Raw genomic sequence first — 23,458 nt, 5'->3', positions numbered from 1 at the left:
GTCATTGATTGGTTGAAGCTCTCAGGCATTGACACCTCTGAAGTCACACGTGGACAAAAGGCTTTCAGCCAGCCTCCATTCTCAGTCTTGCAAAGAAAACTCCAAGGAGCTGGGTTGCTGATGAGCTGCTCCCAGCAGCTCAACTCACCCAGTGTTAGCACACAGCTAACATGAGAGGCCGGCAACCAGAGGCCTTCACTCCTCAACTCTTCTGCTGACCCACCACGAGGGTCAGACCTTCCCCTGATCCAAAGACCAGCACCCAGAGTCTGCTCTCCAGGGAAACCAACCGGTTCCTCCAGGACGGACCAGGGACCCTCACAGAACTTCTTTGTGTTTTCCTCAACCAGCAGGAAAACCATCACAGACCTGAGCGACCAGCTCCTCAGTCTGAACAAAGGAACAACCAGGAGCTGCAAAGAAGGACTCCTGAAACATCAACTTCATCTTCTTCTTCTCAGCCTGCAGAACCAGCAACCACAGTTAGCAGGAGGTGCTAACTACAGGAGAAGACACCAGCTTCCCTCCAGCAGGACAACAACTGAACTCCTTCAAGGAAGTGGGCTTTACCTGAGATTAGTTAAACCTGATGCTATGATAGAACTGTTTAACTTTATGAAGATGTGTTGGTTCTGTTACAGTGATTGCGTTCTTTTGATTATGATATTAGGCACCGTTATCAACTTGTAAACCACTGTTAGCTCTGCCACAGACACAGGGTCTGCATGCTAATCTTTGCTTTACTAACTAGTTAACACACAATCCATCACATATCACATCAAAGACAACATCACACAGTAACTGAACACCATCTGACGACTCCTGACGTTTTACAAAACAAGTCTCATTCACATCAAGTCATTCTAGAAATGATCCTTTAGCAGAGACACACAGGAAGCAGACGCTAAAGACTAGCTTCCATGTTTCATTGTTCTCCAGCACATGGTGGAGACCCAGGACAGACTTCCTGTTCTCTGACAACCTCCATTTGGAATGTAGTTTCTTGTGATCCACCATCTTGTTTTGTAGTTCCATCACACGTCTCACACACACACACTCCCTCCAACTCTCTCTCTCTCTCTTTCTCTCTCCACACACACACATACACCTACACACACCCAGCTGTATATAGGTAGTTAGAATCTGTGTTTTATTTGTTTTCATTGTTAATAAATATAATGTTTGGAATCATACTTGCTGTGTTATTAATGAGCACAAAGGAGAATGAAATGTCGACCTCTTCTGTGTCAACAACTCCAAAATCCTTCAAGCTTTACTGTTAATTCTGGTAATTGTAATTAATTTAACTATTAATTCAAATTCCTGATGAACTGTTTAGTATATCTTATGAGACTGATAGAACTGAATTGACTATCATTTCCTGTTAAGACAGGTGGAGCTCTGAGGTTCTGATACAGATCAGATTACATTTCAACAACATTATTAATAACTATCTTTGATCATTATTAATCATTATCGATAGCCTAACACAACATAAATAGTAAATCCCTACATAATGGTGCCACGTGTCCGGGCTACATAATGGTCCCAACAGGAGTGTGTGACGTGGAGAGGAGTGTGAGGTGGAGAGGAGGTGGAGAGGAGGGTGTGAGGTGGAGAGGAGTGTGTGAGGTGGAGAGGAGTGTGTGAGGTGGAGAGAGAGTGTGAGGTGGAGAGGAGAGGCGGAGAGGAGTGTGTGAGGTGGAGAGGAGAGGTGGAGAGGAGTGTGTGAGGTGGAGAGGAGAGGTGGAGAGGAGTGTGTAAGGTGGAGAGGAGGTGGAGAGGAGTGTGTGAGGTGGAGAGGAGGTGGAGAGGAGTGTGAGGGGGAGAGGAGTGTGTGAGGTGGAGAGGAGGTGGAGAGAGAGTGTGAGGTGGAGAGGAGAGGCGGAGAAGAGTACGTGAGGTGGAGAGGAGTGCGTGAGGTGGAGAGGAGAGGTGGAGAGGAGTGCGTGAGGTGGAGAGGAGGTGGAGAGAGAGTGTGAGGTGGAGAGGAGAGGCGGAGAGGAGTGTGTGAGGTGGAGAGGAGTGTGTGAGGTGGAGAGGAGAGGCGGAGAGGAGTGTGTGAGGTGGAGAGGAGAGGTGGAGAGGAGTGTGTGAGGTGGAGAGGAGTGTGTGAGGTGGAGAGGAGTGTGTGAGGTGGAGAGGAGGTGGAGAGGAGTGTGTGAGGTGGAGAGGAGGTGGAGAGGAGTGAGTGAGGTGGAGAGGAGAGGCGGAGAGGAGTGTGTGAGGTGGAGAGGAGAGGTGGAGAGGAGTGAGTGAGGTGGAGAGGAGGTGGAGAGAGAGTGTGAGGTGGAGAGGAGGTGGAGAGGAGTGAGTGAGGTGGAGAGGAGAGGCGGAGAGGAGTGTGTGAGGTGGAGAGGAGAGGTGGAGAGGAGTGAGTGAGGTGGAGAGGAGGTGGAGAGAGAGTGTGAGGTGGAGAGGAGAGGCGGAGAGGAGTGTGTGAGGTGGAGAGGAGAGGTGGAGAGGAGTGTGTGAGGTGGAGAGGAGAGGTGGAGAGGAGTGTGTGAGGTGGAGAGGAGAGGTGGAGAGGAGTGAGTGAGGTGGAGAGGAGGTGGAGAGAGAGTGTGAGGTGGAGAGGAGAGGCGGAGAGGAGTGCGTGAGGTGGAGAGGAGTGTGTGAGGTGGAGAGGAGAGGTGGAGAGGAGTGTGTGAGGTGGAGAGGAGGTGGAGAGAGAGTGTGAGGTGGAGAGGAGAGGTGGAGAGGAGTGTGTGAGGTGGAGAGGAGAGGTGGAGAGGAGTGTGTGAGGTGGAGAGGAGGTGGAGAGAGTGTGAGGTGGAGAGGAGAGGCGGAGAGGAGTGTGTGAGGTGGAGAGGAGAGGTGGAGAGGAGTGTGTGAGGTGGAGAGGAGAGGTGGAGAGGAGTGTGTGAGGTGGAGAGGAGGTGGAGAGGAGTGTGAGGTGGAGAGGAGTGTGTGAGGTGGAGAGGAGGTGGAGAGGAGTGTGAGGTGGAGAGGAGTGTGTGAGGTGGAGAGGAGAGGTGGAGAGGAGTGTGTGAGGTGGAGAGGAGGTGGAGAGGAGTGTGAGGTGGAGAGGAGTGTGTGAGGTGGAGAGGAGGTGGAGAGGAGTGTGAGGTGGAGAGGAGTGTGTGAGGTGGAGAGGAGGTGGAGAGAGAGTGTGAGGTGGAGAGGAGAGGAGTGTGTGAGGTGGAGAGGAGAGGAGTGTGTGAGGTGGAGAGGAGTGTGTGAGGTGGAGAGGAGGTGGAGAGGAGTGTGTGAGGTGGAGAGGAGTGTGTGAGGTGGAGAGGAGTGTGTGAGGTGGAGAGGAGGTGGAGAGGAGTGTGTGAGGTGGAGAGGAGTGTGTGAGGTGGAGAGGAGGTGGAGAGGAGTGTGTGAGGTGGAGAGGAGTGTGTGAGGTGGAGAGGAGTGTGTGAGGTGGAGAGGAGGTGGAGAGGAGTGTGTGAGGTGGAGAGGAGTGTGTGAGGTGGAGAGGAGTGCGTGAGGTGGAGAGGAGGTGGAGAGGAGTGTGTGAGGTGGAGAGGAGTGTGTGAGGTGGAGAGGAGGTGGAGGAGAGGAGCATACTTGGGGGGCTTGAGGTCCCGGTGAATGAGAGCCTTGGGCTTCATGCCATGGAGGTAGGCCACGCCCTGGGAACACTGGAGACACCAGCTCATGGCGTGGGAGGCCGTGTAGTACGGGAGAGGCTCAGCACCATGCAGCACTGTGGACCAACAAGAGCAGGGTCACAACCAGCACACCCCCACACCTCCACACCCCCACACCCCCAGAGCCCCACACCCCCAGAGCCCCACACCCCCAGACCCCCACACCCCCACACCCCCAGACCTCCGCAGAAGGACATGGCAGAGAGTGAGGTGACTCGTCTGTGTAGGAATACTTAGATTTGTACACACGGATTGAAACGGGTAACATTTATTATCATCACATTTAATATGCTAGTTGCTCGGTTGTAGATCTGTTTACATCACCTGCAGGGATTTGTCAAGGCTTCAAGACTACCTTTAATATTTTATTATTTCTTGACCCTAATTTGTACCAACTGTGACCAAGACCTTTTGTTTTTCTTCACCTCCGTTTGCACATTTTGTGGAATTTGGTAATTTTGTGCTTTTGACACAAACCCAAAATAGACGTAAAATAATAAACACTGTCATTTAAAATAGGTAAATGAATAAATCTTCACACTATCTTTGTAGTAAGTAATTGTGATTAAAATTCACTAAAAAACTTGAATTGAACTTGTCATTTTGAATTTGAGTATGGAAATATAACAGCCTTGTCCTGCTGGATTCCTCTGCTCTGAAGAAGAACACACAGAACACACAAGCCATGGAAACCACTGAGAAGTGAGAACATCTCCAGTTGAAGTTGTGCTGAGACCCAGTAGTGTGCGGTTCAGATTGCAGTCAGGGCCAGCAGTAACACAATACAACCCCCCCCCACCACCACACATTATGTGCTACAGTAAAAACACAATCAGAATCCAATGTAAGGCCACTACCATGCATCAGGACTTAATCCACACCAACATGACAGCTGATCAATAACCACAACACATCAAGACTCCACTGTGCAGCTTCACCATCACATCATTTCCCAGGGTCTCCCACAGGTTTGCATGGGGGGGGGGGGGGGCACTACTGTCATGCATGCATGCTTGTCTGTCTATGGGCACGATTGTATGTGAAACACCACTGTACAATCAAAAAACTGCACCAAATGCCAACAGCAGCGCCAATCTCATCCAGAGAAAGTACAAAACCATAAAACTAGCATCACCATCACGTGTAGATTAAATCATCCTGCTGTAAAATGCTGCACAAAGCCTTTATGGTCTGAGTTCGCTCATCATTTCTGGTGCCGGTCTTCCTCTACTCATAATTTCCATTTCTACCTCAAACAGGCGCCTTGAAGCAGGTCTGCTATCGTATCAACATCTGCAGCAAACTGCTGTGGATGTTTTCCCAGTGTGTTGTAACCAGTGTCCTCTTTCAGCCCGTGGTGTCCCGGGGGGCCAGCACACCCCAGAGGGACACGTCCAGACTGGACAAAGTGATCTGTGGGCAGCATGAAGCTGGACTCTCTGGTGACGCTAGCAGAGGCCAGAACCCTGAACACATGCTGGACATTATGGACGACACCATCAACCAGAGGAGCCTGATTAGTGACACTGCTGCTCCACAAATGTCGTACAAACAGACTAAAGAACTCCTTTGTCCCTCAGGCCATCAAGCTGGGGGGGGGGGTCAGAGGTCAGAGGACAGAAGGGAAGTAGCAGCTACACTACCCAACTCATAACTCATAACCCTGTCTGTAATCACAGTGCATTTTAACATCACCTGTCACTTTATATTTTATTTGGAGTTCTTATTCTTTTTTGCTATTTCTACTTAGTTAAGGTTCGTGAAGAGTCTATATAATATTGTACATAATTATTTATCTTATTTTAGGCTTATCCTATTTTATTATTTGCTCTCAGTGTGCTGCTCCTGTCCTGTTAAAGCTGCTGGAACTTGAATTTCCTGAGGGAGTCATCCCAAGGGATTAATAAAGTCAATCTGAATCTGAATCTCTGAATCTGTATCATGGATCTTGTTGTTAAATGAGCCTCCATCACTCCAGAGCAGCAGATAATAACCGAGTCATCACCACCTGCCCATGGGCCGATCAGTCAAGCTCAGTTCAATGACCGCACCAAGACCAGCACTAGAAACTCTGCTGGCCCAAAGGTGTTCTGTCAATAACACATCAAACTCTAATTGGCTGATGATCCTGTCACTCAACATTTTAACCTAATAGCAGCGTCCAGCTTCCATCAGAGGTTAGCAATGAAGCTACTGCTAGCCCCAGCAGAGGAGAGGAGCTGTGATGCATTTAGAGGACATAGGAGATTTGAGCTCCACAAAATATAGCCAGTCGTCTTCTGGATAAAGTTGCTAAAGTCACTAATTGAGTCCAGACAGATTTCAGAATCACTTTTTAATTATTAAAAATAAAGAAAAATAATGTTTGACAGGGCTAGCAGCACTAGCCCTGCTGCCCCTGACAGCACACCACTGCTCAGACCCGACAAAGCAGGGGAGAATTTTCAAAGATAAAATCCATTTGACATGAGCTTAATTCTTGCCTGTCGAAACGTTTCACACCTTCAGCTGGCTCGCTGGTTAGCCACAAGCAACTCTGATGTATAGTAGAATCAGTCTTCCTCACTACTTCTTGCTTTCTACTCCACATCTGCAAACGTCACATTTTCTAACTTTTTCTTTCCGTTATCTGCTTGTTTGAATTCACGCTATGAGCTTTGCTTGTTTACTACCCAGAATGCACTGCGCTCTACGTCCCTGACGCATTCACACTGTCCACACATCGGACCTCAGTTCACTTGCAAGTGATCCCAGACCCAGGTTTTCAAGTGGACCAGAATCCGGGTCCAGAAAGTATTGATATGAACAACAAACTGGACTGACAACAACCAGAAAGTATTGATATGAACAACAAACTGGACTGACAACAACCAGAAAGTATTCATATGAACAACAAACTGGACTGACAACAACCAGAAAGTATTCATATGAACAACAAACTGGACTGACAACAACCAGAAAGTATTCATATGAACAACAAACTGGACTGACAACAACCAGAAAGTATTGATATGAACAACAAACTGGACTGACAACAACCAGAAAGTATTGATATGAACAACAAACTGGACTGACAACAACCAGAAAGTATTGATATGAACAACAAACTGGACTGACAACAACCAGAAAGTATTGATATGAACAACAAACTGGACTGACAACAACCAGAAAGTATTGATATGAACAACAAACTGGACTGACAACAACCAGAAAGTATTCATATGAACAACAAACTGGACTGACAACAACCAGAAAGTATTCATATGAACAACAAACTGGACTGACAACAACCAGAAAGTATTCATATGAACAACAAACTGGACTGACAACAACCAGAAAGTATTCATATGAACAACAAACTGGACTGACAACAACCAGAAAGTATTCATATGAACAACAAACTGGACTGACAACAACCAGAAAGTATTCATATGAACAACAAACTGGACTGACAACAACCAGAAAGTATTCATATGAACAACAAACTGGACTGACAACAACCAGAAAGTATTGATATGAACAACAAACTGGACTGACAACAACCAGAAAGTATTCATATGAACAACAAACTGGACTGACAACAACCAGAAATAATTCATATGAACAACAAACTGGACTGACAACAACCAGAAAGTATTCATATGAACAACAAACTGGACTGACAACAACCAGAAAGTATTCATATGTACAACAAACTGGACTGATAACAACCAGAAAGTATTCATATGAACAACAAACTGGACTGACAACAACCAGAAAGTATTCATATGAACAACAAACTGGACTGATAACAACCAGAAAGTATTCATATGAACAACAAACTGGACTGACAACAACCAAAAATAATTCATATGAACAACAAACTGGACTGACAACAACCAGAAAGTATTCATATGAACAACAAACTGGACTGACAACAACCAGAAAGTATTCATATGAACAACAAACTGGACTGACAACAACCAGAAATAATTCATATGAACAACAAACTGGACTGACAACAACCAGAAATAATTCATATGAACAACAAACTGGACTGACAACAACCAGAAAGTATTCATATGAACAACAAACTGGACTGACAACAACCAGAAAGTATTCATATGTACAACAAACTGGACTGACAACAACCAAAAATAATTCATATGAACAACAAACTGGACTGACAACAACCAGAAAGTATTCATATGAACAACAAACTGGACTGACAACAACCAGAAAGTATTCATATGAACAACAAACTGGACTGACAACAACCAGAAAGTATTGATATGAACAACAAACTGGACTGACAACAACCAGAAAGTATTGATATGAACAACAAACTGGACTGACAACAACCAGAAAGTATTGATATGAACAACAAACTGGACTGACAACAACCAGAAAGTATTCATATGAACAACAAACTGGACTGACAACAACCAGAAAGTATTCATATGAACAACAAACTGGACTGACAACAACCAGAAAGTATTCATATGAACAACAAACTGGACTGACAACAACCAGAAAGTATTCATATGAACAACAAACTGGACTGACAACAACCAGAAAGTATTGATATGAACAACAAACTGGACTGACAACAACCAGAAAGTATTGATATGAACAACAAACTGGACTGACAACAACCAGAAAGTATTCATATGAACAACAAACTGGACTGACAACAACCAGAAATAATTCATATGAACAACAAACTGGACTGACAACAACCAGAAAGTATTCATATGAACAACAAACTGGACTGATAACAACCAGAAAGTATTCATATGTACAACAAACTGGACTGATAACAACCAGAAAGTATTCATATGAACAACAAACTGGACTGATAACAACCAGAAAGTATTCATATGAACAACAAACTGGACTGACAACAACCAGAAAGTATTCATATGAACAACAAACTGGACTGATAACAACCAGAAAGTATTCATATGAACAACAAACTGGACTGACAACAACCAAAAATAATTCATATGAACAACAAACTGGACTGACAACAACCAGAAAGTATTCATATGAACAACAAACTGGACTGACAACAACCAGAAATAATTCATATGAACAACAAACTGGACTGACAACAACCAGAAATAATTCATATGAACAACAAACTGGACTGACAACAACCAGAAAGTATTCATATGAACAACAAACTGGACTGACAACAACCAGAAAGTATTCATATGAACAACAAACTGGACTGACAACAACCAGAAAGTATTCATATGAACAACAAACTGGACTGACAACAACCAGAAAGTATTGATATGAACAACAAACTGGACTGACAACAACCAGAAATAATTCATATGAACAACAAACTGGACTGACAACAACCAGAAAGTATTGATATGAACAACAAACTGGACTGACAACAACCAGAAAGTATTCATATGAACAACAAACTGGACTGACAACAACCAAAAATAATTCATATGAACAACAAACTGGACTGACAACAACCAGAAAGTATTCATATGAACAACAAACTGGACTGACAACAACCAGAAAGTATTCATATGAACAACAAACTGGACTGACAACAACCAGAAATAATTCATATGAACAACAAACTGGACTGACAACAACCAGAAAGTATTCATATGAACAACAAACTGGACTGACAACAACCAGAAAGTATTCATATGAACAACAAACTGGACTGACAACAACCAGAAAGTATTCATATGAACAACAAACTGGACTGACAACAACCAGAAAGTATTCATATGAACAACAAACTGGACTGACAACAACCAGAAAGTATTCATATGAACAACAAACTGGACTGACAACAACCAGAAATAATTCATATGAACAACAAACTGGACTGACAACAACCAGAAAGTATTCATATGAACAACAAACTGGACTGATAACAACCAGAAAGTATTCATATGTACAACAAACTGGACTGATAACAACCAGAAAGTATTCATATGAACAACAAACTGGACTGATAACAACCAGAAAGTATTCATATGAACAACAAACTGGACTGACAACAACCAGAAAGTATTCATATGAACAACAAACTGGACTGATAACAACCAGAAAGTATTCATATGAACAACAAACTGGACTGACAACAACCAGAAAGTATTCATATGAACAACAAACTGGACTGACAACAACCAGAAATAATTCATATGAACAACAAACTGGACTGACAACAACCAGAAATAATTCATATGAACAACAAACTGGACTGACAACAACCAGAAAGTATTCATATGAACAACAAACTGGACTGACAACAACCAGAAAGTATTCATATGAACAACAAACTGGACTGACAACAACCAGAAAGTATTCATATGAACAACAAACTGGACTGACAACAACCAGAAAGTATTGATATGAACAACAAACTGGACTGACAACAACCAGAAATAATTCATATGAACAACAAACTGGACTGACAACAAGCAGAAAGTATTGATATGAACAACAAACTGGACTGACAACAAGCACTACTGCGCTGAATCAGAAAGGCCAGATGCACCACCTCTGTGCTCAGGAGGCCGACATGTTTTAGACTCCTGAGGACTTTCTGGTCTCTGTGGTGAACCAACTGCTGACAGGAAAAGACTAACAGCCTAACAAGGAAGTGACCGGTCCGACCTGGGCGGCCCTCAACTCAGTGGAGGCAGGGAGTGACGGAAGGACGGTGGCTGAACCGTCCTCCATGATGGATGATGACCCCGGGCCGGACACAACCACCCAGAACTCCTTCAGTGACGGACCCGTGTGGAGGAGTTTTCACTTCCTGCTGCCGTCAGACTGTACAACCAGCACTGCACTACTCATCACTACAACTGGCAATACTCAATTCTGTGCAATACACATTCATACCCAGGTGGAATTGTGTCATGCTCAACTAGCCCAACTTGTAACGTGTAAAGTTTTACCATGTGTAATCCTGTTTTGATGTCCCCATTGTTACTTGTTTGCTGCCCTTTATAGTGAGTTTGTATATTATTCTGTCCACTTTACTGCTGCAACATCGACATTTCTCACTTATATAGGACTAATGAAGGTTTATCTAATCAAAATATAATACAATGTATTCATGAAGTTCCATCCCATTGCACCATCAAACTGAGTTATGTGGTCACTGACATGACAATGTTGTTTGTGTATAAGAAACGTTAAATATAATTTACAGCTGAACCCCAAAAGAGATCGATATCATCAATATTAAATATTGGACTATTGTTATTTATACATTCAAAATATTACTTTTTTTCAATGAACTGGTTTAATCAACATTAAAATTATTAATTTCAGGAAAATCTATCATTATGAATCTTTATTTCATACATACAGACAAAAAGTAGTAAAGAAATGTAAAAAATATATAGACGAATAAAACAAGTGTAAAGGAAATAACACAATCCACTCAATCCACATTTGCATGACAGAAAAGGAGTCGGAAGAAGTTAAAAAAAACATGTTTACTATTCAATGGGTAATCGGTGTGAATTCTCTTCCATTGTTTCTTCACTACAAACAAACACTGGATGAAAGTGAGTGTCTGCTGGTTTCCCACCAGTCGTCCTCCAGTTCACTCACCGTTGTACAGCGATCCTCCTTCTGCATACTCCATCACCAGGCAGACCTGAGGAGGACAGAGGACGTGGACCTGTAAGACGTGAACGCTGCAGACTGCAGAGCTCACATCAGGGGAACTTACGGGGCTATTGCAGGAGCCGTACAGCTTCACAATGTTGGGGTGGTTGACTCGTGAGAGCTGCCGGAGCTGAGGACAGAGCAGAGAGGCAAACGCAGCACTTCATCAGCACCGTTCCTTCAATGGACCACCTCAATTCTTCTATTCAGGAATCCCTCCATGTAGCTTTGAAGCCTCTTCATCCACCTTGACACTCCAGCTGCTGGCCCGGTGTTCAGCCCTCCACACATGTAAAGGGAGAACATGCACACTCCACATTGAAAGGCCTCCAATCTTCTTCAGTTTTTTCAACAGACATCCAGCAAATGGCATAAGGATGAATTTTAGGTAAGAATCTACAGCTAAAGAACACTGCTGCAATTTATATCACATTTTAAAATGTTGCTGGATAAAGTTCAAATGTTTTACCAACCATGAGCACCTCGTGTTTCGTCCTGGTGACTTCAGAAAGAAAACGTCTTTTGAGTTACCACTTCACTGTTTTACCAATTCTGCCTTTTCCTTTGTGGAGAAGTACTTTGAAACTATGTCTTCTGAAGTCCAAAGGCCCTTGCATAATCCCATAAGAACAAGATGACAAGTTGGGTAGTGACATCAGCCAAAAAAAAGTTTGTTTGGCAGGAAGGTTCATACTCTGAGAAGAAGCTGTGGAACCGGCAGGCCACGCCCCCTGAAGCCACGCCCCCTCACAGCAGGTACAGTTCTGTGAGAAGCTGTGGAACCGGCAGGCCACGCCCCCTCACAGCAGGTACAGTTATGTGAAGCAGCATTTTAAACTTTCAACGGCACAGCTTTTTTCTCTCTCTCAATGTTTTCAGAAATACATTTTGCTGAACAGCCTCAGTAATAAATGATAGTTTGTGTCTGGACCCGATGTTGCCTGCGGGTTCAAACAGTGGTGAGGCCACATGCTAAACCTGATCAGAATATGACTGACACACTGATACTTGGATTCCTCAGCCATATGGAGCTGGCTGAAGAAAAAAGACGTCCTTTAGGGGGCTTTCCACCAGAAAGAGCCAGGGCCAGATTAGCACCACTTCTTTGTCTTTCCACCGCCCAAACCAGTTCTTAACTGGGGCTAAACCGGGGCTCAACTGGTTCCACCCTGGCTCCACGTGCTTGCTGGGCCAGAGAGGAGCCAGGCTGGAGCCAGACGGGTCATCAGGTGGGGGCGGAGTTATCGCTACTTGCAAGGCGGAAGAGACTCCAACCGGCTTCGTGAAAACTACAACGAACACGGAGCCCTGAAGTGGTTCTGGAGAAAAACTAAATAAAGCATTAGAACGATGTAATCAGTCGCTGCCTGAAATGAAAAGGAGGGAAGGAGGTCATTTGATCCTTGATCACGGTGCCGCTGCACTCTCAGCTGCTTGAGATCTAGAATTTAGAAGCACTTTTACATTGTTTTCACGCTTTTCATCGTAACATCACTCTAACTAACTTCCCTTTCATGTCTTGTTTTGCGTTACGACCGCAGGCTGTGCAATGCAGTGTGAGGCAGCAGGGGGCGCTCTGCTCCGAGACGCTACACTATTTTTTGCCACAGAACTTTATAATGAAGCGATACTTTTGGTTCACCAGCAACTAAAAACCAAACTACATCCTACTGTGAATGAAAGCTGGATTTTTTTAACCAGAAAATGAGCCTTTTAATGTCTTCATGTGAAAGAAAACGTTATTTAGCGCACGTATACGTAGGTTTCCATTATAAACTTCTTTAGAGCTGCGTTCTATCATCCTACACCTCCATTCCTCGTTCTATCATTCTACACCTCCATTCCTCGTTCTATCATTCTACACCTCCATTCCTCCTGATGCTGGAGCATTTGATTCAGATCCGTCCAGGAATTAAATGAAAGGAGCAAAAATTCACTATGTAATGTCTAAATGGTGAAAAATAAGCCCCAAGCTCATTCACGCGTTGAAATAAAGAAGTACGGTCATATTTTATTTCCCGATTTTTGTTTCAGAAACGCATATCGGGAAACGGCCCGATTTCCGTTTTTCAATTTTTAAATGAAATACGAGAGACGGCTCGTCTCCCGTTATTCGTTTCCCAATATCAAATCAAAAAACTAAAATCGGATGGTTTCCGGTTTTTGTTCTCCGGCATCAAAATGAAAATTGAATGGCTGGAAGGTCCACGGACCAGTTCTCCTGGAGAGTGAAGAGGCCTTTACAGGGGACTGGGACTACAGGCACTGAGCACAGACCTTTCTGAGGGGAGTGGGAGCTCCAACGTACCACATCCTCTGTGGTTGGGGGATTTCCCTAAAGACATCTTAAAACAAGCTCATCCAATGGAAGGAACTGAGCCAACACACAGCTTTTGTGGAAGGGAATCAGCTCTGGGGCCAAACGTATCCAGAAACCTTCCCTGAAGATGCAGAGTGGTTCAGACCAGTTCTCAGGTTGTCACACAAACTAACTGTGTGTGAAAGGAAGGCATCTGTTCTCCTCAGGGTTTCCTTCTTTCAGTCATTGGATAAAACAACATTCCCACTTTTGAACAGAGTTGACCTTTACACTCCAAATGATCCCATTTTAAAGTCTTTGAAGATGGAAATTCCATTTCCAGATCAACTTTTATTGCGTTTCATAGCAAAACATGATCTTTTCTTCCCTTTCTCCCTTTGGCTTGTCTACCTGTGGCATTTCCACGTTGCTTATTTTTGTCATCCTTTTTCGTCATTCATTCGACATTCTTCTTGTAAGATTGTGAGGACTGCATGGCTTTGTCTTGTTTTATGTAATTTACAGAAACACGTATAAAACTTTGAATAGTAAAAAGTGAACCTGTGGGTGTTGGCAAACAAACACCAGTGATGATTGACCGTTAATGTGGACACCTTGTGCCAAACAGCAGGATCCAAATGACATCAAAACTCAACATAGGCTCCAACACATGAGCTGTGATCCAGTTGTGCCACCAGCTGCTAACAGCAGGTCCACAACCCGGGTCTAGGACCCTTTGTGGGGCCACTACTGGTCCCACATGGACCTGGAGGACAGAGTTGTCAAGATGACATTTTCAGAAGGCAAGCTTAAAAAGCTTGTCATGTGCTATAGATGCAACAGTTTAGTGTGTGTGTGTGTGTGTGTGTGTGTGTGTGTGTGTGTTTTCCTACATGTGAAATTTAAAACTAACCTGTTCTATGAAAATACATTTTTGCAACGTTATTGTCATGTAAACGTCATCAGCTCCATTGATGAAGTAGGACTGTGGAGGAAACCTCTAAATGATGAGGCTTTCACATGTGATGACAATTTTAACATATGTCAGACTCAATTATATGAAGGTCCCAATCAAATGAACAGGAGTGTAAGAATGTTGCCTCTAAACACAATTAATGGTAAAGAAAAGGATTTGTTTGTCCGTCATAATGTGATGACAGTAGGGCTGCAACAAAGAACAGATAAAAGTTGATTATTAAAAGTCATTATGGATTCATGTGCCACTCGCCATGTTGACCAGCCGTTTGCGTCACCTGAAGTAACGTATCCATCCTGAAAACACCTCCACCTCTGCTGCCCGGGGTTCTCCACCTGTTCTACACCACTTTACGTTTCACTTCAGGAGTTCTGAGCCTCTGGCTCTTTATTTGCTTTTCAGTTGTGATTGTTCAGACGGGGGTGGAGGATCTCCTCACACAAGCTCCGGAGCGTCCAGTCGCACACAGGACGCTCCGGCACACAATCTGAACTGCGCGACTTCATGATGAGGTTGTAATCATTTTCAGTACCAACTGTTTGATCGTATAGACAGTTTCATTCCATACACTGTGGCCACAACAAAGAAAAACTTTGAAGTGTAAATTTAAAGGCTATTGTAGCATTATTTTACCATCTTGAGTGGACCAGACTAAAGGAAACTGGACTGTATGTGGTCCCTGTAGAACATCACATCTTATTTAATCATCTTTTTATACATCTTATATACAGCTGAATATATGTATTTATATTGTATACATTGTTGCACTGGTTCAGTTATGTTCTTTTAAATACCTAGAACATTTGGTCTTTAGTTGGTTCAATATCAACTTGGCCCTACAATTTTAAATGTTTGGGTTTTTTTACAGATTCATGGACGGATTAATGAATTCTTAACAAAACCGTTGGTTGCAGCCCTGGAGGAGTCAAACGTGTAGTGGGAGCCAGACAACGTACCTCTACTATGAAAGCTTTCCTCTCCGATTCGCTCTCAATGGTCTTGATTGCAACGTCTTTGCCTTTCCATTTGGCTTTGCACACCACTCCAAAAGCTCCTCTTCCCACCACCTGGGGATTCATGCCACAATTACCTCCGACAGAAGATGCAGGTTTGTTGAGTATTTAATACCGTTTCAAGAGCAGAGAGATAAACGGAACCAACCTCCTCAACTTCAATATCCTCATAGTTGATCTCCTCAAATGGATATCCAGGTGGTGTTTCAAGCATTTCAGTGGACGGTAACGTGAGTGACATTCCTCACTGAAGCCAGCTCGTCATTCACTGGAGAAAAGTCATTTGAAATATGTGAGGAAAACAATCCTTTAGCGCAACGCAACAAAGGCATGAGGAGTAATATATGCTTCAAACACACAACTGTACAAGAGGGTGACACGTCCAGGAAAGACCAAATACATCAACTCATGACAAAACTGCACAAGTACAGGTGGCATGGCCTGTGTCTCCGTCTCCTGACCTCTTCCTGTGTCCACCTGTCCTGCTCTCTTCCTATGTCCACCTGTCCTGCTCTCTTCCTGTGTCCACCTGTCCTGACCTCTTCCTGTGTCCACCTGTCCTGCTCTCTTCCTATGTCCACCTGTCCTGCTCTCTTCCTGTGTCCACCTGTCCTGCTCTCTTCCTATGTCCACCTGTCCTGCTCTCTTCCTGTGTCCACCTGTCCTGACCTCTTCCTGTGTCCACCTGTCCTGACCTCTTCCTGTGTCCACCTGTCCTGACCTCTTCCTATGTCCACCTGTCCTGACCTCTTCCTATGTCCACCTGTCCTGCTCTCTTCCTGTGTCCACCTGTCCTGCTCTCTTCCTGTGTCCACCTGTCCTGCTCTCTTCCCGTGTCCACCTGTCCTGCTCTCTTCCCGTGTCCACCTGTCCTGACCTCTTCCCGTGTCCACCTGTCCTGACCTCTTCCCGTGTCCACCTGTCCTGACCTCTTCCCGTGTCCACCTGTCCTGCTCTCTTCCTATGTCCACCTGTCCTGACCTCTTCCTATGTCCACCTGTCCTGACCTCTTCCTATGTCCACCTGTCCTGACCTCTTCCTGTGTCCACCTGTCCTGCTCTCTTCCTATGTCCACCTGTCCTGCTCTCTTCCTATGTCCACCTGTCCTGACCTCTTCCTATGTCCACCTGTCCTGCTCTCTTCCTATGTCCACCTGTCCTGACCTCTTCCTATGTCCACCTGTCCTGCTCTCTTCCTATGTCCACCTGTCCTGACCTCTTCCTATGTCCACCTGTCCTGACCTCTTCCTGTGTCCACCTGTCCTGACCTCTTCCTGTGTCCACCTGTCCTGACCTCTTCCTATGTCCACCTGTCCTGACCTCTTCCTATGTCCACCTGTCCTGACCTCTTCCTGTCACTACTTGTACCGATCTGTTCTCGTCTCTACAGCCGTGTTTCCACTGAACAACAAGTGCAGGGACGGAACGGAGCCTTACGGAGGTACAGCAAAGAGTAACCGGAGCCAAACCCGGTGCGTTTCCACTGCAGGAAGTAGGTTAAAAAGTAGGCGGGGCTTAGAGCTCTGCAGATATGTGACGTTACAACAGTCGTCTCAGCCTGGAGGAAGATCTGGACCTTATGAATCCTCTGTTGTTGTTGTTTACATGCTCTGCTTTGCACTAGTTGTTTAGTTAATGTTAATTGTTTGTGGCCACAGAGCTGCAGCTGTAACTTCATGTTGGTCCAGAGAGAGCGAACGCTCCGGTGACTTGCCCCCCCAGCGAGCTCCCCGGCTAACCGCGGCAGAGCTGCACCAGGACACGGGAGCCCTCAGCTTTCTGCTCAAATGCCGGAGCAGCCACTCCGGCAGCTCCCTCCCGATGCTTCGCAAATGGCAGCGTGGACGCCGAGCTTTCTGTTCAAGCGCGATGCAGCAGCACCGACTGCGGTTCAACAGAACGCTGGCCGCCGCTGCCTCGCATTTGAACAGAAACCTCAGACGCGATGCGAGGACAGACCCGGCAATGTGAGGACAGACCCGGCAATGTGAGGACAGGCCCGGCAATGTGAGGACAGGCCCGGCAATGCAAAGACAGACCCGGCACGGCACGCCGACACGATGCTGCAAACATCTCCCCCTGCCTCACATCCGTTCTTTCACCAACAACACTGAAGTTGAGCAGCAAAGAAAAGAAAACAAAAGGAAAAGAAAACAACCAGTGCAAATCTGACCACACTAACAACAGAGGACTCATCCAGCTGACATATTAAAATATTAGGGCAATCAGCAGACGGCCGTCTGCTGATTGCCCTAATATTTTAATATGTCAGCTGGATGAGTCCTCTGTTGTTAGTGTGGTCAGCTGGTTGTTTTTCGTTTTTCTTTTCTTTGCTGCTCAACGTTCGTGTTGTTCATGAAAGAGCGGATGTGAGGCAGGGGGAGACCGGGGCTCAGGGCTTTACATGGCGTCGGAGCTTTCCGTTGAAATGCGAGGCAACGGCGGTCGGCGTTCAGTTCAACCGCGGTCGGCACCACTGCATCACGTTTGAACAGAAAGCTGGGACACGACGCATTGCGTCCGCGCTGCCGGTGGTCAGCAGAAGGCGCGGAGCGGGGACGGACCGCGGACGCAATGCAAAGAGACACTCGGAGCCTCCGTGTTCCGGCGCGGAGCTGCCGGAGTGGCTGCTCCGGCGTTTGAGCAGAGAGCTGAGGGCTCCTGGAGCATCGGTGCAGCTCTGTGCCGCGCTCCGGGAGCGTTCCCTCTCTCTGGACCAACATGAAGTTACAGCTGCAGCTCTGTGGCTGCAAACAATTAACATTAACTAAACAACTAGTGCAAAGCAGAGGATGTAAACAACAACAACAACAACAACAGAGGATTCATAAGGTCCAGATCTGCCGCCAGGCTGAGACGACTGTTGTAACGTCACATATCTGCAGAGCTCTAAGCCCCGCCTACTTTTTAACCTACTTCCTGCAGTGGAAACGGGCACCGGGTTTGGCTCCGGTTACTCTTTACCGTACCTCCGTAAGGCTCCGTTCTGTCCCTGCACTTGTTGTACAGTGGAAACACGGCTTACCTGTCCTCATCTGTCCCTGTCTCTACCTGTCCTCATCTGTTCCCGTCTCTACCTGTCCTCATCTGTCCCCGTCTCTACCTGTCCTCATCTGTTCCTGTCTCTACCTGTCCTCATCTGTTCCTGTCTATACCTGTCCTCATCTGTTCCTGTCTCTACCTGTCCTCATCTGTTCCCGTCTCTACCTGTCCTCATCTGTTCCCGTCTCTACCTGTCCTCATCTGTCCCTGTCTCTACCTGTCCTCATCTGTTCCCGTCTCTACCTGTCCTCATCTGTTCCCGTCTCTACCTGTCCTCATCTGTCTCTGTCTATACCTGTCCTCATCTGTCCCTGTCTCTACCTGTCCTCATCTGTTCCCGTCTCTACCTGTCCCTGTCTATACTTGTCCTCATCTGTCCCTGTCTATACCTGTCCTCATCTGTTCCTGTCTCTACCTGTCCTCATCTGTCCCGTCTCTACCTGTGTCAATCTGTTCCCGTCTCTACCTGTCCTCATCTGTTCCCGTCTCTACCTGTGTCAATCTGTTCCTGTCTCTACCTGTGTCAATCTGTTCCCGTCTCTACCTGTCCTCATCTGTCCCTGTCTCTACCTGTCCTCATCTGTTCCCGTCTCTACCTGTCGTCATCTGTCCCTGTCTATACTTGTCCTCATCTGTCCCTGTCTCTACCTGTGTCAATCTGTTCCCGTCTCTACCTGTCCTCATCTGTTCCCGTCTCTACCTGTGTCAATCTGTTCCTGTCTCTACCTGTCCTCATCTGTTCCCGTCTCTACCTGTCCTCATCTGTTCCCGTCTCTACCTGTCCTCATTTGTTCTCGTCTCTACCTGTCCTCATCTGTCCCTGTCCTCATCTGCTCCTGTCTCAATCTGTTCCTGTCTCTACCTGTCCTCATCTGTTCCTGTCTCTACCTGTCTCAATCTGTTCCCGTCTCTACCTGTCCTCATCTGTCCCTGTCTCTACCTGTCTTCATCTGTTCCCGTCTCTACCTGTCCACATCTGTTCCCGTCTCTACCTGTCCTCATCTGTTCCCATCTCTACCTGTCCTCATCTGTTCCTGTCTCTACCTGTCCTCATCGGCTCCTGTCTTTACCTGTCCTCATCTGTCCCTGTCTCTACCTGTCCTCATCTGCTCCTGTCTCAATCTGTTCCTGTCTCTACCTGTCCTCATCTGTTCCCGTCTCTACCGGTCCTCATCTGTCCCTACCTGTCCTCATCTGTTCCTGTCTCTACCTGTCTCAATCTGTTCTTGTCTCTACCTGTCCTCATCTGTTCCCGTCTCTACCTGTCCTCATCTGTCCCTGTCTCTACCTGTCCTAATCTGCTCCTGTCTCTACCTGTCCTCATCGGCTCCTGTCTCTACCTGTCCTCATCTGTTCCTGTCTCTACCTGTCGACATCTGTTCCCGTCTCTACCTGTCCTCATCTGTTCCCGTCTCTACCTGTCCTCATCTGTTCCTGTCTCTACCTGTCCTCATCGGCTCCTGTCTTTACCTGTCCTCATCTGTCCCTGTCTCAATCTGTCCCTGTCTCTACCTGTCTCAATCTGTCCCTACCTGTCCTCATCTGTTCCTGTCTCTACCTGTCTCAATCTGTCCCCGTCCAGCAGTGCTGTCAGCTATGTTGACGCGGGCTCGCAGCTGGCTAACAACGCACCGAAGTGGAGCGGGACTTCCTCCGAAAATACCCCAACATTAACTTCACAAAACTGTCTTTTATGCTCCGTTACACACTCAGTATTGTCCGTGCAGTCGTACTTTAACGCAAGTTAAAAACATAGTGAAAAAGCCTGTCCCAGGCCTGCTGTTAGCCGAGCATTAGCCCAGTGCTAACGGGTTCTACCGGGAGTTTGTGCTCCAACGCTCCGACTCTTCGCAGTTGACTCGCGGCAGGCGCCGGCTCCGTGACCATGGGGGTATTCTCTCCTACTCCTGGGCGGTGAACCGAGGAAGCAGCCTCCCTCTGTCCACTTCCATAACTTTCCGGAGTCCGTAAGCTGCTCTGCTAGGAGAGTATTTTTGTTCCTCACAGGAAGTGAGTGCGCCACTTAAATCTGTCCTCTCTTTAATTCATCCTCAACATTTTACTTTCCGCTTTTATAAGTACATGGACATTAACGTCGATTTATGTCTTGGTCATGAGTTTCAAACATTGAATAAAAAGTAGCTTTTGTTCTGTAGGAAATTTGCATTGACATGTTAAATTGCTCTTGTTTCAGAATTATACTCCTTCCCAGTGGTGTGCAGTCAGGGGCAGCCCTGTCAAAAATGTGTTTTCTTTTTTTATAATTAAAAAGTGATTCTGAAATCTGTTTCTGGAATCAAGTAGGCTCAGTATGCAACTTTATTCAGAAAACGAATGGTTATATTTTGTGGAGGTCAAACCTCCTATGTCCTATAAATGCATCACAGCTCCTTACCTCTGCTGGAGCCAGCAGTAACAATCAATGCAAACTGCAAATATTACACCCAAGAACAATATAATAGCAACATTATCATGGAGAACTGCTTATACGCAATTCATATCTACAGCAGAAGCCTGTACGCTAACTTCCAAAGCATCAAACACTTTTAAAGTCAATTCAAACATCATTTTTATATTATTGCTATATCAGAAACCTGATTAAACAGTGAACGAGGCCTGGACTCTAACATGGATGATTATGAGATGGTGCGCAGGAACAGACAGAACAAGAGTGGTGGTGGGGTTGCCTTGTTTGTGGAGCAAAGCCGTGAATTAATGGTGGTGAAAAAAACGTCAGTAGTAGTAGACAATTTATCTGAATGTATAACTATGGAAATAATTATGAAGAAAAAGAAAAACGTTATTGTGAGTTGCATTTACGCTCCGGGGTCTAATATAGACACATTCAAAGAATTGATGGAGGAATTGCTCTCAAATACAAATCAAAAAGTTCTGTTAGTTTGTGGGGACTTTAATATTAATCTCCTCAATCCTAATAACCATCACAAAAACAGAAGGATTTCTAAATACACTGTGCAGTTATAATTTGTTTCCAGAAATTACCAGACGGAGGTAGGATTACAACACACAGTGTAACTTTAATTGATGATATGTTTACAAATATTATAGATAATACCATAGTGAGTGGACTATTGACAAATGAGATCAGTGACCACCTTCAAGTTTTTACTATTCATCACAACAACCACAGAAATAATAGGATCAAAAATGAACGAACATCACTGCAGATGAATGACAACTGAGAAATCCTTGATTAAACTAAAAAATGAATTACAATCATATAACTGGGAAGCAACTTGTGAAGAAAAACATGTGGATAATGTCTTTGATATATTTTTACCTGTATTCAAGTTATTATATAATAAACACTGCCCTATTCTAAAATATTGCAGGAAAACAAAATCCAAAGAAAATCAATGGATGACAAAGAGGTTAAAATGCATGTATAAAGAAAAACACATTATAAAGTGAATTTACAGAATATAGAACTAAAGAAGCAGAAATTAAATACAGAAATATAAAAACAAGTTAACTAATATTATGAGAGCATGTAGGAGGGATTACTATAATAGATTAGTAGATAAGAATAAAAACAAAATTACAGGTATAAGGAATGTATTAAACAGTGTTATAAGAAATGCTCCCAGTAAAGGCAAATACCCACACTATTTTATTGAAAATGACATCCATATCAACAACATGGACTTGGTGGCGAACAAAGTTAACAAATTCTTTGTTAATGTTGGACAAACCTGGTAGATAAAATTCCTCCTCCATCAACAGATCAGGGTCATGAAGTTCTGATACACTGGGTACGGAAAGTATTCAGACCCCTGTAAAATATCCAAAGCCGCCATGTGCAAAATGCAGCTCACCTGTAGACAGGTGTCACAGTGTTGTTCTACTGCAGCTCACCTGTAGACAGGTGTCACAGTGTTGTACTGCAGCTCACCTGTAGACAGGTGTCACAGTGTTGTTCTACTGCAGCTCACCTGTAGACAGGTGTCACAGTGGTTTTTTTTTTTAATTATTTTTAAATACTTTACAGTCATTCCAATTTGCTGTTATAGAGAAAATAGAAAAGCCCAACATATCCACATGAGCAAGCAGGTGTGTTTGCGACTGTGGAAAGGAAAAACTCCCTCAACAAGGAGAAACCTTTGTAGAAACCAGACTCAAAGGTGGCGGAATTCTGCGGACCGGTTGGGGTGAGAGGATAGAGGAGAGGAGAGGAGAGGAGAGGAGAGGAGAGGAGAGACAGAGAAATGCTTGGTGAAACAAAATAAATACAAAAAATACAAAATACAAAATACATACAATACCCTTGTTAGTGCTACATACAATTGTTTTTTTGTTTTTTTTTGATAATACATTAACCACAGTGATCTAAATATTTTCCAACTGCCATGAGATTAAGACCAGCCTGAGCAACAACAGAGCAAAAGACCTAAATAATGACAACAATTATAACAAAAGCAAAAAGCAAAAGGACATAGAACAAAAATAAATAAATAAATAAATAAAACAAACAAACAAACACAACAACAACAAAAGCAAACAACAACTTGGTTTTGATAATTAACAGAACAATCTCGTCAATGAGGAGTGGGAGTGTGTGTGTGTGTGTGTGTGTGTGTGTGTGTGTGTGTGTGTGTGTGTGTGTGTGTGTGTGTGTGTGTGTGTGTGTGTGTGTGTGTGTGTGTGTGTGTGTGTGTGGTTTGTCCTCTGGATGTGAATGAAACTGTTGTGGGGGGGCCGCAGCACCACCCCGGAGCCCAAGGCCACCAGGGCCGGACGCCGCCACTCCGGCACCCAGCGACCCACCGGATCCAGGGAGGCCCCGACAAACCCCCCCGGAGAGCCACGCCCCAACCCGGAAGGCACCAGACGGAGCGCGGAGAGAGGACCCCCCCCAGGCCAGAGGG

General features: G+C 45.0%; 1 protein-coding gene across 2 annotated transcripts in view; it reads right to left on the bottom strand.

Annotated features, from left to right (window-relative positions):
- Positions 1-20,568, bottom strand: part of map3k7 (mitogen-activated protein kinase kinase kinase 7) — a 54,686-nt gene extending 34,118 nt beyond the window's left edge. For both annotated transcript variants that reach the window (XM_080514426.1, XM_080514427.1), the window contains exons 1-6: positions 20,391-20,568; positions 15,680-15,799; positions 15,475-15,585; positions 11,308-11,373; positions 11,187-11,232; positions 3,517-3,655 (exon numbers count right to left, since the gene is read on the bottom strand). In XM_080514426.1, the coding sequence (XP_080370552.1) occupies positions 3,517-3,655; positions 11,187-11,232; positions 11,308-11,373; positions 15,475-15,585; positions 15,680-15,772 (455 nt within the window). In that variant the 5' untranslated portion in view covers positions 15,773-15,799; positions 20,391-20,568. The remainder of the gene's footprint in view (positions 1-3,516; positions 3,656-11,186; positions 11,233-11,307; positions 11,374-15,474; positions 15,586-15,679; positions 15,800-20,390) is intronic.
- Between the last annotated feature and the right edge of the window lie 2,890 nt (positions 20,569-23,458).

Source organism: Blennius ocellaris (genome assembly GCF_963422515.1).
Source record: "Blennius ocellaris genome assembly, chromosome: 18".
Lineage (NCBI taxonomy): Eukaryota > Metazoa > Chordata > Actinopteri > Blenniiformes > Blenniidae > Blennius > Blennius ocellaris.
This window is presented reverse-complemented; position numbering and strand designations above follow the sequence as displayed.